This window comes from Teleopsis dalmanni, chromosome 2 (genome assembly GCF_002237135.1).
Source record: "Teleopsis dalmanni isolate 2A chromosome 2, ASM223713v2, whole genome shotgun sequence".
Classification (NCBI taxonomy): Eukaryota; Metazoa; Arthropoda; class Insecta; order Diptera; family Diopsidae; genus Teleopsis; species Teleopsis dalmanni.
The window spans coordinates 64,529,441-64,549,421 of NC_051847.1; the positions used below are offsets into that span (position 1 = coordinate 64,529,441).

Consider the following 19,981-nt stretch of genomic DNA (forward strand, 5'->3'; position numbering starts at 1 on the left):
AGAACATCTCTATGTGGAGTTCCTCTACAGAGCTCCTCTATTAGTGTAGTCTTGTTCCGTTTAGCTCTTGTCTTTCTACAGAATAAAAGACTTGTAACCAAAACATAAGTACTTACTTACTTACTTAAATGGTCCCAACAACCCGTTATCGGGTTTCGGTGTGGTGTCAAAGATGCTTAAAATATCATTTTAATATTATCAAGATAATAAAATATATTTTAATATATTATTCAATGCTCCAGATTGATTTAGTAATACCCACGCGGCATATTCTTTATATTCCAGTACTTGGTCAATGTTAAATATCAGTGCATGGAGTGCAGCTTCAGTGGATCTGCCTGTAGTAATATGTGAGTTGTATTTTCGACAATCCTTCGATACTTATCGCACTACCTAAGTGAGTTGTTAACACGTTGTCAATATTATATGAGTTGTCAATATTAACACAACCGTCGCTATCGCCCAGTATAATGGGAATAGCTATAGTCCAGACACCCAGAGTTAGCACTACTAAGTCTTAACTATATAATAATTAATATGTTATTTAAGCTGATGTCAATCAACAACTCTATTTTATTTTGCGGGTAGACGGATTAGTATCTCACCGAGCATGTGAGGTAGTTTCGAGGTTCATTTTGCTTTATATTGAGAGTATAGTAGATTATTAATTTATAATCTGTCTATTTGTAGGAAGTATATTACAACTCTCGAAAAGTTATAACTAATTGTTTTCTTTTATATTTATATTAAATTTAAAAACTTAATTAATAATTGTTATTATTATTGTTAATAATTTATTTAAAAATTATTTAATTTATTAATTTAAATACTTTTTGTTGACTAATACAACCAATAAGTCCACATACATATGTAACTAAATTTAAATACCTTCCGAATTCGCTACTTTCCTCGCTATTACCTTTCGCAATACAATTTCTCACAACCTCTTAACAACCCTCACCTTAACATTTCAGTTATTCCGCTATCCGTTAGTTAAGTGCGCTATTTTAATAACTCTGTGCTTTCTTATAAGGAAGAGAGATTAAACAGAATTTTTCACAAATTTTATAACTTTTCACAGGAGCGTATTATCTATCATTCTCCCATAAGAACTATAAAATTTTTGCAATGATTGATATCGATACCATAGTTGATTTAGCCAGCGATGGTGCAAAGAAAATGTCTCAGCATGAGCTAATTGCATGGATCAATAGTGTCATTAACGGAAAGTACACTGAAGTTGTAGAACTAAGCTCTGGTAATTTCTGCTGCTTATAAAGCGCACCACATACTTGGTTATTGGTTATCATGTATTACATGCATCTTTTCTTAGGTGTGGCATATTGTCAAATCATGGACAAACTCTATCCCAACTGCTTTGGCAAAAGGAAAATCAATTATGATGCAAAATCGGAACATGAATATTTACATAACTTTAAATTATTTCAAAGTGCATTTTTTCGTTTGAATTTCGACAAAAAAGTACCAATGGAGAAGCTGGCCAAGGGTGATGTTCAAGAAAACCTAGAATTTGTACGATGGTTCAAAGCGTTTCATTTAATTTACTCGAATGGCAAGGAGAATATCAGACTGCCAATGGCGCCAACACCGCCAAAAGAGATACTAATGAGAAGATATATACCAAGCAAAAATAAACAAGCGGCGAAAACACCTGATAGCGTGAGACGAAGAATCAATCCAGCCTTTTACTCACCGTCTCATTGTAAACTTTTAGAAAAACAGAGAAATATATTAAATACTAAGATAAACTATACAATTATACTTAAACATTTTATATACGAATTTAAACGTTCTATTCAAATAAAATATTAAGATCAATGTGATAGATTACGAACGTGATTTTTACTTCAGAAAGCTGCACTTCATAGAACAACTGTAAGTAACTGCTAATACAGAATTTTATTCAATATTTAATTATAACAATTATTTGCAGTCTTCAAAAGGCTGTCAGAGATAATGTGGACAAGACCTGGAACCAACATTTACTGGACATAATTTATTTTCCAGAGAATTTTGAATGCGACACAGCAATGATGTAGAATGATATAACTTATTTAACTAAAATTAAAAATCAAGTCTTCAAATTCATAAATAAATAATATATTAATTACAGTTCATAAAATCTACTAAATTATATGTTAAAATAAATTAAAAGTTATTTTTTGTATTAAAAAATTCTGTATCATTAAAATTTCATTTAAACTTTTTAACTTTAATCTGTTGTGGTTCTTTTGTGGTAAAAGCGCAATACTCAAATGATCATTTTTACATCTCCTGGCTTTCTTCCCCGGAACTACTACTGGCATAATCACAAATAGACGATAAACCTTTTGGAAAGTCTAATAATGTTACTTCTACTTCACTATCATTATTCGAGGTAGCAACCGAACTTACAACCGAATTTCTGGAATCACTTAAAGGTTCGTTTTCTTCTTTGGCGTCCTTACTATCACACAGTAGTTTAGCTGTTGTCGTTTTTACATTACTACTACCATCATTTATTGCAACATCAGCAGTATCTGACTTTTTCTTAATGCCCAAATCTTTCGGTTGCAGTTGTGTATTTAACACTTTCAATCGTTTTAAACCGCCAAATGTGGTTTTAGTCGCGCCCGGCAGTATTGATTGCATCAACAAATCCAAACGTCGCTCTGATTCATGTTCTTGCGCAGAACGACTTTGTAGTTTCATTAACGAAGCCATTTGCTTGTCTTGCGCTGTCTCAGGTAAAAGTGTGATTTCCAGACTACTTTTCGCTAATAGTTTCTCATCAAGTTCCTTTTGTACTTTTATTTCTTTCTTTGTTTTCTGTAATATGAAATCAATTGATTAATATAATCTGCCGACATAAATCAAAACGAAAATACAACATACCCTAAATTCCTCGCGTAAACGGCAATTTGCTTCATAGTTATCGTCCCAAATGATGCTATTTCTTTGGTATAACTTCTCTAAGATGGGCTTTGCATCCAGTGCCACTTTAATATCTTTTTCTTGATGTTCCAACTTGTACATAGCATCATCAGCAAGTCGTTTCTGTACTTCTTTAGTTTCAGGCACAACCTGCTCATTTTGTATGGGATCCCAACGATTTTCTTGCCTGCGAGCACCCGACAATATTATATAGTCTAAATTTGCCGGATCAGTTTGCATTTCTATATGATTCTCGCAGAGATGACATTTCATACGAAACTTATATATTGGTGTGGAGTAGTACATGCCCACTTTAGTCTTTTCGGCATTGTAGCGCACACCCATTCCAATGTGATTCTTGCAACCATCACACCAAATATTATATGGCATTTCAAAGCGTATTATAATAATACCCAAATGAATTTTTCGTGCACGCTCACGCAATGCATGAGTGCCACGAAACTTATTAAGTCCACCTTTCTTTGGATCATAATCTGGCGGATAATATTTATTTTGTCCCTTTCGTTCACCCATTTTGATTCAGTATTTTTAAAGTTTTTTTCAAACGCTAGTAATTAATTAATACAATCAATAATTATTATCTTTACAAAAGTTTTATATATTAATTAATAATTAATATATTAAACTTGTAAATATAGAAATTAGTGTTCTGGTTTACAACTATTTATTTATATTTGCTATTTATTTTGACAAATTGACCCATAAAACAGCTGTTTGGTTCGCAAGAATGTTCTAGTGCTGCCAAACTCGCTATGCTAGATGTAACACTTTAAGAATATCTGAATATATTTTGAGAAAATATATTCAACATAAATATGTGCACAGACAAATAATAGAATATATATAATAAATTATAAAATATATATAAAATAATATAAAATAATACAAATAATACATTATTTGTCTGTGGTATATGCAACTATTGCTGTAAGTTTATGGACGTTAATATTTTACTTTAAAATTAATTAGGAGTAAAGCAAGGTCAATCACACACGGCAACCAATTTTATGCTGGAAAAGTAACTGCTTACTTTTGCTGTAGTTCAATTTGTATGCAATGGAAGTCATCGAATCGTAGTAACTTTGAATAACACTATGTATACGCAAGTGCGTTCCAACAGTAAATTTTTGAAGTAAATGAGAACATCTGAGAGAGCGTAACATTTGAATATGCTACACAAACTTTACTCGTACATTTGAAATAAAACAAGTAAAATTTGTTTTGATGTGTGAATCAGTTATTTTGGTTTGAATTTAAATTTTTGTATTGTTTATTTGCGCGGTACTGGTGTTGTCACCAGAATTTACACAAAGCTGTTCCGTGAATATCTGTGTAACGAGTGTAATTTGGCTTTCTATTTGTGTTACTTGAGTTTTACTACGAGTAGCTCATGGAACGGATCTAGTGTATTTATTATAGGTTTTGATTTTGATTATTATAAGCAATCAAATATTTTTTGCAGTGTATTGTGTATTGCCATGGAGAAGCTGTTTGGCAGCACTAACTAAAATTTGTATTCAGAATTTAATTCGCGTGTGCCCAAGACTGTTTAACAAATTGGCTAAAAAGTTTTAATTATTGCCACGTACTTTCTATTAATTTATTAATAACAGATTAGTATTTTAATTAGTACAAAATGAAGATTTATGTTAACGAAGGTAACCCGTGGGGGTTGAATCTATTAATGTTGGCTAAATTCGCAAAACGTGAAGTAGTAGTGGAAAAAATTAACCTAAATGGTAAAAATGAGTAAAGAACTTTTTATTGCGGAATGTTGCAATGAGATGATGAAATATAATATAAATATAAATATTACAGATGCAGCAGCAAAGGATTTCCTTACTTTACCAACTGTTGAATTGGAAAATGGCTTAAAAATCTTCTCAACAGTGGCAATTGCAAAATATTTATTTCCCGACGAAGGTGTAACGAGGGATGAGGTAATTACAAGTGGTGTGGGGAATAAAAATATAAACGTTAAAAATTTTTTGAATTGAAAATTTGAACTTAAGCTAGTTTATTTTTTTATTTCTTAAATATCCGAATAATTTTGCTTTAATTGGTTTGACCTTGAAAAGCTTTATTGATAAAACAACTTATTTTTGTTTTATTTTAGTGGTTGGAATGGTCGAGTACATTGTTAGCGCCAGCTCTAGCACATCACATGGCAGTAGGACACAAAGCTGATCCAAATGCACTTCCAGTACTTAATGTATTAGTACAAAGACTAGAAGAGCGACTTAAAAATTCTGCTTATTTAGCAGGAGACAAAATTACCGCTGCAGATATTTCAGTATGGTCCCTGTTGGCACCAGATGGTACACTAAAGGGTGCACAAAATATTGAACGCTTACGAGAATGGTATCGTAATTTTAAGACCTTACCTGAAGTTGAAAGTGTATTAGCCGTTTTACCTCTGAAAGACTTAACATTTACCGCATTACAAAACTCGAATCGTTATGGTGGATTGCATCACATACCACTCAATGTACCAATAACGGATACTGCCAAAATCTTAGCTGAAACTTCTACTAGTCTAGCAGATACCATAACTGATGATGAACTAAATACTGCACGTGAATCATTTGTCAAAGTTGTGGTACCAGAACGTAAAGAACCACGTACTGTTCTACCGAAGGCTGGTGAACGCAATGTGCTTATTACTTCCGCTTTGCCATATGTGAATAATGTACCACATTTGGGTAATATTATTGGTTGTGTATTATCAGCAGATATATACGCTAGGTCAGTTTAAATAAATTAAAAAATATTTTCAATTATAAGAAACACAAAACAACAATTTTTTTTAGATATGCACGCTCCGCTGGCTATAACACATTACTGATATGTGGCACGGATGAGTATGGCACTGCAACAGAAAACAAGGCTCTTGCCGAAAACTTAACGCCTAAAGAAATCTGCGATAAATATTTCGAATTGCATAACTCTATTTATCGTTGGTTCGGTATTGGATTTGATTACTTCGGCAGAACAACGACACCGGAACAAACTGAGTAATTTATAAATATTTTAAAACATAGTAGTAGTAGTGTTAGATACTCTTATTTAGTTAGGCACTAGTACTTTGTTTAAAAACTTCATTAAGGCAGTATACATACGCTCTAACATATTATGCAGTAAGAGCAATGCGTTAGAGCAGTATTTCTGAATCCAAGACCTACGGCAAACTAGACAAATAAACCATCTGTTTTGCAAAAAAAAAAATGAATAACTTTCATGACCAATCTGATTCTATGTAGCGCTCCATTCTCGTTATGCACAGAGCGCTTTAAATGTAAGCACATTCGGTAAGCGTTCTGTGTGAAGCGCTAAACAATGATGCACTCTACTGCTTCAACTAAACCCATTGAGAGTGTAATGAAACCGCTCGCTTGAGTCCCTGAATCATGTCATCTATTGATAGTTTTTATTGTTAAATTATAATAAAATAATTATCATAATAATTTTTTGAAAACGTGCTTATTTTTAGAGTTGTACAAGAGGCGTTCAAGAACTGTTATGAAGCAGGATACATACTGCAGGAAAGTGTGGAGCAGCTTCTTTGTCAAAAGTGTGATCGATTTCTGGCAGATCGGTAAGTTAAATTTTTTTGGTTTTGTTGACTAATTAAGTGATTATTCTATGTGTTCATTGAGTGCTTTATCTACACTGCAAATGATAAACCGTCATTTTTAAGTTTAAACTCATTTTAACAATTAAAAATAATGCAATTAAAAATAATCTTGATGATACATAAAACTTTATTTTTTTTTTATATTTGCTTTCTAATAAATAAAAATATTTTTTATTTTTTTCATTAGATTTGTGGAAGGTACATGTCCATATCCTGGCTGTGGTTATGAAGATGCACGAGGTGATCAATGTGATAAATGCGGCAAGTTAATAAATGCCACTGAATTAATACGGCCGCGTTGTAAAGTGTGTAACTCAGCACCTGTGGTTCGTTCCTCTGATCAATTATTTATTGATCTTCCCAAAATTGAACCACAATTACGTGAATGGGTAGACCGTACCGAAAATGGTTGGACGCATAATGCTAGAGTCATAACACGAGCATGGTTCCGTGATGGTTTAAAACCTCGTTGTATTACCCGCGATCTTAAATGGGGTGTACCCGTTCCACATGAAGGTTTCGAAAATAAAGTATTTTACGTGTGGTTCGATGCGCCGTTTGGCTATGTTTCAATGACGAAACGTTACACAAAAGAATATCTGCAGTGGTGGCGACCGGCTGAGGGTATAAATGTGGAACTCTTCCAATTTATGGCCAAAGATAATGTGCCATTCCATTCTGTGGTTTGGCCCGGCATATTACTAAGTATTAACAAAGGACATACGCTTGTATCGCATTTAATGGCGACTGAATACTTAAATTATGAAGATGGCAAATTCAGTAAAAGTCGTGGAATTGGAGTATTTGGTAATGATGCACAAGTAAGCACCAAATATTAAATAATTTTAGTGATTAGTACTGAATTATGTGATTTTAGGACACTGGTATACCAGCTGATGTTTGGCGTTTCTATTTGGCTTCTGCCCGCCCTGAAGGACAGGATTCCAGTTTCAGTTGGAATGATTTAGCCGCAAGAAACAATTCTGAATTACTCAATAATCTTGGAAATTTTGTAAACCGCGGTTTGGTCTTCTGTGAAAAGAATTTCAATAGCGTTGTGCCTGCTGTGAACTTAAATAATGATGACTCAATATTGCTTGCCCTTATTAATCGCGAATTACGTGGTTATATCAACTCATTAGAAAAGGCTAGATTACGTGATGGCATCCGACACTTGCTCTCTATATCGCGTCACGGTAATGGATACATGCAAACACAACAGCCTTGGGTGTTGCTTAAAGGGGATAACACTAAGAAAGAGCGTGCTGCAACTATAATTGCTATCTGCTGTAATATTGCTTGTTTGTTAGCTAATTTAATCTTCCCTTATATGCCCGCGACTGCAAGAATTATGTTTGATCAACTCAATACAAAACAGACGCAATTAAATGCTGAGTGAGTATAAAATAATAAAATAATAATAATTGTAAAGAAATTTATTTATTGCAATAATATAATTTTAGAAAACCAGTGGCCACTTTACTGCTACCTGCAGGGCATAAAATTGGTAAACCCGCTCCACTGTTTGCTAAGCTAGAACAGACATTTATTGATGAACTAAAAAAGAAATATTCTGGCCCACAAGTAGTTAATGGCAGCACTGAAGCTGCACCAACAACGGTTGCGGAGCTAGAAAAAGCGATACAGACACAAGGTGAAAAAGTACGTCAACTGAAAGCGACTATTAAAGACAAAGCGGTTTGGCAGCCAGAAGTAAATGTATTGCTGGATCTGAAGAAAAAGTTAACAGAGGCCCAAAAGCATGCTGTGCCCAATAATGTGGGTACTACAAATAAAGAAAATGGTTCACTAACTGTGCCACAACTTGAGGAAGCTATAAAGAAACAAGGTGATAAGGTGCGCCAATTAAAAGAGAGCACAAAAGATAAAGCTGTTTGGCAACCGGAAGTGAATATATTATTGGAACTGAAGAAGCAATTGACTACAGCACAGGAAGCTAATACGAAGAATAGAGGTACGGACAAAGTAAAGGAACTGGAAGAAAAGATTGCTAAACAGGTACAAATGAATTTTTTTTTTATTAAGTCAATAGTTTTTTTGATCTTCCACTAAAATTATTTCTGGGTGTCAGTATCGCGAGGAATTGTTAACTCGTTAACTATTGGAATGGGCTTTAAATTAAAATCATATATATATAGCAGATATTACCACCTTTGATGAATATATTTTTAATTAAAAATTTATATTTTATTTTTAGGGTGAAAAAGTTCGTACCTTAAAGAGCACAGCGGATGCTAACGTTTGGAAACCAGAAGTAAATATTTTACTTGCATTGAAAAGTGAATTGTCGGCACTTATTGGTGCACCTGAACCTGCTGCGCAGGGTAAAAATAAGAAGAAAAAATAAATTAAAATATATAAAAATTTTTCTACGAAAATAATTTGTAATATTTGTGCATAGTTTCGTTGTGTTTTTCAAAATTTGTATGCAATTTTTTCGTGTTTTCTCATATTCACATTATCTAAAGTATTTATTTTTTACTTATTTAAAATTAATTCAAGTTACCTTATGTAAGAGAATTTTCTATTTTGTTTAAAACAATCACATATTTATTATAAAATATTTATTTATTGCATTAAAATTGATTCATACTGTTTGATATTTCCTATTGTTTAATAAAGACAAGCGTTCTTCAAATACTTATTGTTTTAATTCAATTTTTAAGATATTAAGTTAAAACACTTATTTTAATATTAAATTAGAAAGGTCTGGCGGTTCACCGAGATCATAGGTGCGGTTTAAATTCAATTTACAAAAAGAAACAAACCCAAATGAGGACAAAACAAGATAATTTTTACAAATTTTTACAAAAAATAAATGTCCTGCGTATCAAATCCTGAGAACTTACAGTGCACAATCTATTCCATTCTTCTAGCAGTGATGGGAAGACGGCGATCTAAAAGCTAGTTTAGAAAAGGTAACGAAACATTGCACAATGAAGAGAAAAGTATTGTGAAAGATATTTATTTGTATTATTCGTGAAATACCTGTTGTTGAATCTATTCTTGATCCATGTGGATGAATCCTGGCATTTATACGAAACGGAGCTATAGACCAAAAGGACTCAAATTTTTGCGAGTATTTGGGCAAGAATACAGAGGGGCGATGTCACATGAAATAGTAATAGTTAGACCTTTCATCAGGGAAGGGCTTATTTCTGTGTGACAATTAAGTGTAGACCATGTGGTTATATCCTGACCTTAATTGGGTAAGACCTATTCTTCTGCATAAACCTCAGAGATGTTTTTGTTCCTCAGAGATTTATTGTTAAACAATTGTCATCTCGCAGATGATACTGTCTTGCAGTGATATGAAGAAAGGGAACTGGAGGAGGTCTACAGTGTCCATTCATTGTATCGCTAGTTGGGTATTTATACATGTAGCATGAAAGAAGAAGTTGTTCTTACAGCAGGTGAATGTACTCTTTAAAGAAGGTCCTTGTATCGATTTGTTGGGAAGAATGAGCTGTATGAACTATTCTTCGCTGGTTTGGGGATGTGAAAATGGATAAAAATGATCCGATTAAAAGTGTGATGGAGATGTTAGTAACTGGCGGTAGAATCAGCACGATTGGTAGGTTTATTGGAAGCGACCAATAACGATACATGCATGTAAAGGCCAACTAAGTAATCTCAATAGATATTGCTAAGTAAGTAATATCCGTAGATGTTCTGTTCACAGTAAATTATTTTACTATATGGTGTTAGGAATATTATTATAAACAGTTTTGAATTTATGAAAGACTTTTACTTAAATAACCAGATAATAAATCGTCTTCTATAGTAATCCGCTCCAAACCATACATGCTTAGTTTATAACTGGATTTTAATATATCAAATCAAATCGAGATTAAAATTTTATAGTTATATTAAATCTGATTTCCTCGGTATGTGCAATGTTTTAAAAAATATATTAAAGTACAATAATTATCTTTTTAAATTAAAACAATTGAAAGTAATTATATTAAGAGATTAATTTTATTATTATTATTATTATATACACTTAATATTTAATAACTACTTAATATCTGCTGCAATATCGATATTGTATTCTATTAACTAAATATAGTGATTAGTACATTGTAATAAATATTTAATTTAACTGCTTATACACAAGCAAACATAAATCTATTTAATTATATATTGATCTCATTGAAATTTTTTAAATAATTACTTAAAATAGTTATTGTATAAATAATAAGTGCTAATTTATTTTAAATGAAAATGTTTACTAATATATACAATTAAATTTAAACTTAGGGACTAGCGCTTATAAATTAGACTACAGATATTTCTATGACCAACATAAATAATTGATTTTAAATTATTTATTAAATAACTTAAAAAACTATTTTTTTATAAATATTTTAAATAATATTTTTGTATTGCAATACAAAAATGGCATATAAGCATGTGGAATGGAAGATATATAAACGGAGTTGAGGTGTTATATAAGGAATAATTATAATTTATAGATTTATAATGGGAAATATTTGCGTCATGCTGTTTAGATTTATTACAAAAAATTTATTAATATTAAAATAATAATTAAATATATATATAATATGCATATTTTAAATTTTGAAATGATTTTTAAAATTTATATAAATTTTATTTATATAATATTATTATGATTAGATATTAATTGTATTTATTTTATATTATTTTAATTTTTATTATTTTTATAATTATTTTTTATTTCTTTTTTTAAATTGATATTACTATTGTTTTCTTATATAATTTTTAAGTTTTATTATTAATTTTGTGGTAATTATTTTAATATTATTTTTTATATTTTTTATTAAGCTTCTTAATGTTATTGAAATGAGAGTAGTCGTTCCATATATATGTATTAGAATTATATATGTTAAAGTTATAGTGTTATAGCGGCCTTATGCCCCACTACGGGAAGTGAACACTCAGAAGAAAATATATGTTAAAGAAGCAGATGTGCAGAATGATAGTTGAAAACGTTTATAGTCATTTTTGATTAAAGTCAATAGATGTTAAATATAAGAAATACAAGTAACGGGAGAAATGAAATCATTATAAAGAAATAATAATTGAAATAGACATTATTTTAAATAATTAAAATAAATTCTATTAAAAAGAATGCATAACTTATAATATAAGCAAGATTTCTTAATATGAGTAAAATAATATTTTCTTTAGTTGGGAATTTATTAATTTCAAATTTAAACAATATTATTAGATCAACGCCGATTTCGATTTCTCTTGTTAGCCATATTTCTGCATCATTAATTTCATCCTTATTTTTACATTATAAATCTAATTTCAAATCATTCAAAATATGTGCACGATTTATATATATATTCAATAGAATCACAAAAATATTCCAATAATATTTCAAATGGACTACTACTTCATATAGTAACTGCTCGGCGCACGCCCAGATGTATATGTGCTCATTGGTATGCCTTGTGGACCAGGTATATGACTATTTCCCATATGTGAATGTGTTGATGACTGATTTTGTGAACCATAAAGATGATCAACGCTCGTATTACCGATGCCATTTCCGGACGGTTCATAATCTACATCATAATAGATGCCCGATTGATTCTGTAAGAAAGAGCATCATTAAAAACTATTTAATAGTGAAACAGATTGTTAACATACCGCTATACTTCCGTTACTTCTACTCTTTGGGCGTGGTACTTGAAAATTACGACCTAATAAATCTGTTCGATCTTCCTCTTCACTTGAGCTTGAGTTTTCAAGTGTACGCATGCCATTTGAACGTACGCCAAGTCCCAGTCTTCTGAAATAATGAACATGTAAATATCCAAAATGGTTAAAATTGTACTATTACGCACTCATACCGTGGCAATGGCACCGGGGGAGCGAGATTCGCATTTTGATGCAACATAGTTCCCTGCATTGACATACCACCTATAGTGCCCATACCCATGGCTTGCAAGTTTGGATATGCAAACATAGCAGACGATGGTCGCGTTGGACCTATTGGTTCAGCCTAAAAATTTTTAAAGTGAGTTGTATTGATATTTTATATTGTAATAAGATAAGATAGATGGTGTAAAATATTTCACAATATTTGCATTTTCATATTTTTAATCCGCATTGTGTTCTCAAAATTTTAATTAAGTGTGTATTAAATTTTACCCCGTAGTGATTAGTTTGCGCCATAACATCTGCAATTTGTGCCCAACGCATGCGATCCTCAAGCGTTACTTGATAACCAGGTTGTGCTATACCTGCCGATTTGAGCGGTGCTGTATTCATGTATCCAAATACTGGCGAACCCATAGCATTCTTCTGTTCCCGTTGCCATCTACGTGACCACATAATCAAACAAACTAAAGTCAATACGATTATAATAACAGCAGCAACGGATGCTCCAATTGCTACTCCCAGAACCTCGCCATCAATTTCACATTGGCTACCATAGTGACTGCCATCACAGGCACAAATTTGATTACCATCATCATTATAACTACACGTGCCACGATTATTGCAATAAGAATCCGGACAAGATTGACAATCACGACCAGCACGCTGTGGTTGATCTAACCATGGATCTCGGTAACCGACTTCACAGGCACAACGGAAACTACCCCAAGCGTTCGTACATGTTGCACTCTCATGGCAATCGTTTAGTTCATGCGATTGACATTCATCTAAATCTTGCAATGGAGACACTGCACCTTCTGGAGAGGAGACGTATAGTACTGAATTGCCGATATTGTTGTTGCGGCGATGTAAGACACCAAGCAAATGTTTCTGAACATCGCTGCGTAAATTGGGACGTAAGGTTTCAACACTTTCATCAAGCTGTAACAGAGTTTAAATTAATAAGATATTAAACTATTTGCAAATTAATAGCTTACCTTTATTGTTAGATTCACAAAAACACCACTACCACCAAGGTTTGGATCACCACGGTAAATGTTATTAACTTTTGCCTCCATGAACTCGTCTGAATATGGTGTCATCGACATAGCAGAATCAATCTGAATAAAGGACGTGTTGGTTTTTAAGAAATCACTTTTAAAATCATACACACTTACTGCTCGAATAGATTCATAGCTTAGTTGCCCATAAGGTTCACTGTTGAGATCGAGAAGTTTGTTATCCCATACAATTCTATGCTCATAGATGCGATCCACACGCATGCCCAAATAAAATGAAATCACTTTTCGGCAAGGTTCACGGTGTTTCCGACGGGAGTAACCTTAAAATATTGAATGAATAAAAATGAAAGGAATGGAAAAAGGAATTGTATTTCACACTGTCTAACTGGACACAGCTCTTCAGAGGAAGACTAGTAATGAAACGCTATTTATTTGTTTTACCTGGTCGACAATGACAACTTGATACACCATTTTCCGTTTTACAATGCTCATGTTGTGCTTGATCGCATGTGGAGTCGTCACCAACAATGCAAGTATCTATACGTACAGGTGGTTGGGTAGTACGTTGTCTGTAATGTGGTCGAGTTGGTCCAGAATTTGTTGTTGCTGGTTGCGGTTGCGCATTTGGTTTTGAATTTTCTGCTTTCGTTGGCTGCAACTCAACAACTTCAGTCTCAGGTACAGCATATCCGGCACCAATACCAGTGTGCGTGTTTTGATTTCCGGAAGTATTACTACCCGTGTTTCCACTACCACCCACATTACTACTGCCTGGCAATTGCGGTATAGCTGTAGCCGGAGTGCTTGGCACTTGTGCACCAGCTGGTGGATCTGTAGGGTCACCAAAAAGATTTATGTAAGTACGTTTACCATCAATCGAAACAAAACCTTCTTCACCTGTGGCAGAAACAATGATATCAGCTTGATTTTGCTGTAAGCCGTTGCTGCCGTAAGATCCATAAGGTTTTATATTTATGGTGTGCTGAGAGCCACCACCGGAGCCTGGACCCTGTATAGCAGATAAAGTCACATCGAAAATCTCACCATAGCCCGGTGGCAGATGCTGTCTTGTTGGCTGTATGTGCGGTTGTTGAGGTGCTGGTGGACGTGCTTGTTGTGGTCTTTGGGGACGAGGTCGGCCGCCAGGCTGAAATTCAGGATCATCTAGCACAATACCGGGACGAGGCTGATAAGGTGTTACTGGTTGCGGCGTTGTTGTTGGATTGGTTTGGGTGGGCAATTTTTCAGTAGTTGTAGTGGAGGTGGTAGTAGTAATTATTGCAGTAGTGGTGGTAGTGGTAATTATGTTAGTGGTAGTGGAGGGTATGGGAATGAAGTTGGATGGTGTTGGTAAAATATTAATCTTTAGCTCCGAGTTACTTAGTAAACTGATAGTTTCAGTTGGTTTTTTCACATTTATTGCAGATGTTTCAATGCTTGTACTGCTGGCAATATTAACAGATTTCGAACTGATACTAGTGGTGATTTGTGATTCCAATGAAGGTGTTTTGTTTGGTATCATAAAAATTACTTCTTCAGCAGATGGATCAATATCTATACCATCTATATCGTCTACTGGCATAGGTATATAAGTGGATGACATCTGCATGTGCGTTTCGGAAGCTGCAGTTGATTCTATTTGATTGGTAGGTTCGTCAGCAATCACTTTTTTCTTGTCATTTAACTTTTGTTTATTGGGTTTCTTTTTATGTATTGGTTCGGTTTTTTTTGTAGGCGGGGAAGGTGGTGCTTGTGGACTTTCTTCCAATTCATCATTTTCATTAGCAGCTACTATGTCAGTATCTTGATCGGAAACTTCTATATATTGCGTATTAATATCTTCATTGGAAAAGTCTGAGTCGTATGTGGTGTCAGTAGGCTTAGCACTTTCTAGTGTGTCATTGTAATCCGAAACTGTTGGTGTATCCACGTCATCGGACTCTTTTGCAGGTACTTGTGGTATTTGCTGATCATGTGTTGGATATTGTGAATCAGTTTCGACAGGAGGTGGATTCATTTGTGATGAAGGCAATGGTTTATATTGTGGAATAGGACGCCTACCACCAATTGATGTTGTTATTGGTGGTCTAGGTTTATTACGATGCCATGGTGGTCGATTACTAACAAAACCAGGACGATAAGGTACTATTTGCTCCGGTATGGGTACACCAGTTATAAAAGGTCTATCCGGTCTATCAAACGGGAATGGTGGTGGTCGCATAGAACTGGCTACGACTGGTTTTTGAGCTTCATAATCCAATGGTAAGGTCTGAACTTCTGATATTCTAGGTGGACCACGATTATTAATGCGACTAGCAACTGGTCGACGTAAACCTTGTGTATTCGCGTGTACATTAACGTTGCCATTCAATAATTTCACTATACCTGTTATAATATCTTGAATATCGGGATTTGGATTTTGACGCGGATTATGAGGTAACGCCGTCGCACTTGCCACTATTGAGGTAGCAGTACTGCTCGTCGGATTGATTGGGGACCCCGACGTAATCGGTCGTAGGCCCCCATTCAATAAAAAAGAACTTGTTGTGGTCGCTGCCGAAGTAGCTGAACTTAAAGTCTTACCAGCACGTGTACGCTGTGCGCTTTCCAAGCTCTCTGTTTGCATATCATGTGTACCTGTGGGTTTAATGTTATATTGAAAATAGCGACCTGCTTCTGCAACTTTGATATCGTTTGGAAAATGTACGTCATTGGGACTGGATTTTGGAAAGTTTTCATTGAGTATAGGAAATGCTGAACGCTCTACACGTGAATGCTGGCGGGTATCGTTTTCATCTCGATGCAGTTCCGCTTGAGGTGCTGGTACTGACGAAGTGTCGACAATTGTACTTTCTAGCATGGGTCGTGATGTGCTTAAATATGTGGCAGGATCTATTGCCAAGTTATTGCTGCTGGACTTTGGTGATATATGAGAGAATGACAGATGATCGTTATGTTGACAGTCTGAAAGAGAAGCAAAATTATTAGACTTGCTGCAGAAACGATGTATAAAATAAAAAGGATGGAAGATTTAATACACAAGTTCGCTTTACTATAGTGTGAATGGAAAGCAAGAAAAAAACTAATAAGCTTCATAGCAGATTCATGCAGTGCGGACGAAATGGAATGGAAGTTGTAAACTGAAAATAATGCGTCTTCAAAGAAGCATGAAGTTTCACTTTTTTAAAGTTTTTAAGTTTCAACACGTTTTCATTTATATTCCTACTGTATATATATACAAAAAATCAAATTAAAAAAAAATGAATTTGGACGAAAATACGAGTAACAACAACAGCAACACCAAATGCAGCCGTGTTGAAAATGGTGATGAATACGCAGTAGATTGTTTTTATGCTAAGGTTGTCTACGTTGTTGAAAAACTGAAGTGGTACGTGCCTCAGTGCCGCAGACGTCAATGTATGCAGCTTCCAATTGTCTTCAATGTTAAGTGATGTATTGTATCTGCCACAGTTCCACTGGTTCGACTGAAACTGGTACAGTCTTATATATTCAACGAAACTGTGGACTACTGCTCTCGTTGGCGTACGATTTTAGTAAAAATCAATAAATAAGTCAGGTAAAAAAGGAGGCAAAAGTAAGGCAATATTTATTTTGCCAAATCGTCTTTTGATTTAATTTTTATATAATTTTTATATTATCAAAGTATCAATGAATTACTAATAAGAAAAAAATGTAGTGCACATGGCTCATGCGTTTCATGATCCAATAGCATCCACAGAGAATTACTCATTTCTGATCAAATTAACTCAAATTTGGACAAATCGTTGACTTTAATAAAGTCATAGAAAAAGAACTGAAGGTGTGTTGTGTGTTGTATAAAATATATAACATATAAAGAATAACGTGTTGTATATAAATTTTAATAGGAGGTCATTATTTTGGGTATTAGATTGCGTTACTTTATTACTCCTCTAACTTAGCAGCAAGAATTAACTAAAGAGACTCTCTGCTTTCTTCGTTGAAATTAAAGACTTATTTTTTCAATCAATTGCAAATTAAATTTTTATTGTATATAATATTTTTAATAAAAATATATAATGCAATAAAACCATATGGGTTTTTGGTGAAAACCTATAAAAAAAATTTCTAATCAAAAATTTACTCCACGCTGTCATGATGCCTTCATCTCTACCCACACTGCTCATATCTATGACAGAAATCTGCTTCTCTATTTGTTTGCTCAAGACTACAGAAAAGGCAGTCTTAAAGATTTCTAAAACACCAAAATGACAAAGAAACTTTTGGGTGTGTAACAAATACATTTTTTATTTCATTTGAGAAATTTTCACGTTCAGATATGTGCACGCCACGAAGCTTGGAGCTAATTGATTTCTTCACACATCGCACAACATCAGAGAGACAGATAAGATTCACCAAAAAAAAAGAGGTTTAATAATGAAATTTTAGAACAGGCCGCGGCAGTTACCGAACCGACAAAGCACCTGAGGCACCTGCTTATTGAAAAAGATTAACACGAAATTATTTCTTCAGTTCTTCCGCAGCTTCGTTTTTGGTAAGAACCTCTTTTTTCCTCAGTCATTGTTTACTTAATCTGTAAAGTGCTGAGGAAATATGCAATGGTAAATCTTTGGTAATTACTGGTAACAGCATGGAGCTCTTGTTGATTTACTTTTCGAATTCTTTTCACATAAAATTGTATTAATTTTATCTTCATCGGCACTGATTTGTGCCTTTTTCGGTATTTCTAAATCGTTTAGCCGTTCCGCAGCTCTTCTGGTGGTGAGAATGAAATCCATTGAATGGTACTCTGAGACAAATTGCTGACGAATTTGTTAATGTGACTTTAATTATTCAGAATAATTTGATATAAAACTTTGGGCTTGATGTATTCTTGATATGTGAAAGCGTTTCAATGGATAATCTAATATTTTGAAAAAATGGATCATTCTGATCACATAAACACTATTCACAGAGAATCTTCTGTAAGTATTTGGTTTTATGGATTTGATATTGTAAATAATATATTTATTGGTATTTTCAAAAGAAGAGTGTAATTAAAATCTGAATGGAGCTATACACAAATTTTATGGAATCCTCTACTTTACGACCTCATTGATGTCAACACATTTTAATATATTTATATACAGTCTGTTTTATCGGAATATACAACGATAGTCCCTATATTGAATATAATTTTTACAAAATGTTATCAGTCATTATAATGTACTTTAAAAACTATTGAATTTATCTATTAAATAGTTCTATATTGGTCGATATTATCTATTGAGCTTGTCTGCAGTGTTTATTAATTTGAATTTGGTACATTATGTACGATATTGCTTACATCTATGAATGTGATCAGCAGGGCCTAATGGTGGTTTAAATTGGGATGAATGTATATAATGAAGCTTATCCCTGTGAAAGTTATCTTAATACGATTATGATAGTTTCTTAAATTCATGTTTTATGTATACGGCAAAAATGCTCTATGCAGTATACAATTATGCGCTGCAGACTGAGATCAACTCTGGAAACACTAAGTTTTTATTATGTGGTTTTTGTTATCCTAACTTATGATTGAAATAGGTTGGAGTGATGGCCTTGCGCATCAAAGTCTACTTGAGCTCAAATAATGGCGGATACATATACTTGGTTGCATACGTGGGATCCATCTCTTATGCAATTTACTTGGTAAATTACTTAAAGTTTATCCATAAAACTAATTTTTGAATTAAGTATAGTTTATTCATCATATTTTCTTTTTTATATGTTATTTTGTGTTATTATTGCTTATTATTGCTTATATATGGATTGCAAAAAATTGACCGTATACAGGCTATACGAAGCATATAAATTAATAGAATTATGATTGATCTGGTCACAATATTTGGTAGTACAAAAAAATCCCAACAAAAACACTGTTCTGGAACTCGCAACACTAAAAATTGTTTACTGCATTGTTTATAATTTATATATAAACCATGTAGTTTATAGATAAACCATGGAAAGGAGAAGCTACAGCCAAATACGGAAGGAACCGCTCAGCAACATGATATTTAAAATAATCGTTGCCGTTCTATGTTCTACTAGAGATAATGGACATCAAGAAGTAATGTGGACATAGGTTAAAATTCTGGAGATTTAAGTTTATTTAAATATAGAAAAGACTGGTTATACTTCTTTCCTAATATGGCAGGTGAGAGCTATCTACTTTGATAATGATAAATAGTAATGTATTTAGTAATTAAAATTTATCAATACAAATATACCAGACCCCAAAAAAGTTTTATTTGCTTTTATATTTTAATGAATTTATTTCTTATAATGAAAATGATAAATAGTTCACTACCTAATAATTATTTTTAATATTAAAAATGAAATTGACCCAAATATTATTTTTGGATAGAAATTTAAAGATTTTCTTTTCGTTATCAATAATACTCGTAAGATTTTTATTATGATTTTCACACTTTAGTGCTAATAAAATAGCTTTCAT

General features: G+C 33.2%; 5 protein-coding genes across 6 annotated transcripts in view; 3 read left to right on the forward strand and 2 right to left on the reverse strand.

Moving 5' to 3' along the window:
- The first annotated feature begins 1,078 nt into the window (after positions 1–1,078).
- On the forward strand, positions 1,079–2,127 carry LOC119685512 (microtubule-associated protein RP/EB family member 2). The gene is made up of 4 exons (XM_038099810.1): positions 1,079–1,258; positions 1,334–1,764; positions 1,835–1,896; positions 1,955–2,127. The coding sequence occupies exons 1-4, from the start codon at positions 1,129–1,131 to the stop codon at positions 2,058–2,060; spliced, it is 729 nt and encodes a 242-aa protein (XP_037955738.1). The 5' UTR covers positions 1,079–1,128; the 3' UTR covers positions 2,061–2,127.
- A 94-nt stretch (positions 2,128–2,221) lies between these two features.
- Positions 2,222–3,541, reverse strand: LOC119685511 (coiled-coil domain-containing protein 130 homolog). Its single transcript, XM_038099809.1, has 2 exons — positions 2,896–3,541; positions 2,222–2,829 (listed from the first exon to the last, which is right to left on the reverse strand). Exons 1-2 carry the CDS (start codon positions 3,466–3,468, stop codon positions 2,287–2,289), a joined length of 1,116 nt encoding a protein of 371 aa, XP_037955737.1. The 5' UTR covers positions 3,469–3,541; the 3' UTR covers positions 2,222–2,286.
- Positions 3,542–4,477: 936 nt separating this feature from the next.
- On the forward strand, positions 4,478–9,010 carry LOC119685510 (methionine--tRNA ligase, cytoplasmic). Its single transcript, XM_038099808.1, has 9 exons — positions 4,478–4,694; positions 4,774–4,895; positions 5,072–5,700; positions 5,766–5,969; positions 6,446–6,550; positions 6,777–7,410; positions 7,467–7,984; positions 8,053–8,608; positions 8,808–9,010. The coding sequence occupies exons 1-9, from the start codon at positions 4,592–4,594 to the stop codon at positions 8,955–8,957; spliced, it is 3,021 nt and encodes a 1,006-aa protein (XP_037955736.1). The 5' UTR covers positions 4,478–4,591; the 3' UTR covers positions 8,958–9,010.
- A 2,751-nt stretch (positions 9,011–11,761) lies between these two features.
- Positions 11,762–16,468, reverse strand: LOC119678034 (flocculation protein FLO11-like; the record flags this gene model as incomplete). Of its 2 annotated transcripts, none has more annotated exon segments than XM_038089670.1 (7): positions 11,762–12,193; positions 12,251–12,389; positions 12,454–12,605; positions 12,755–13,423; positions 13,480–13,602; positions 13,660–13,823; positions 13,945–16,468. In XM_038089670.1, coding segments are annotated over 7 exon segments (3,975 nt in total), but the record flags the coding sequence as incomplete, so codon positions are not given.
- Positions 16,469–18,422: 1,954 nt separating this feature from the next.
- The window catches only part of LOC119674704 (juvenile hormone epoxide hydrolase 1-like), an 8,463-nt gene continuing 6,904 nt past the window's right edge, over positions 18,423–19,981 (forward strand). Inside the window, exon 1 of the mRNA XM_038085861.1 lies at positions 18,423–18,467. Within this exon, the coding sequence (XP_037941789.1) occupies positions 18,423–18,467 (45 nt within the window). The remainder of the gene's footprint in view (positions 18,468–19,981) is intronic.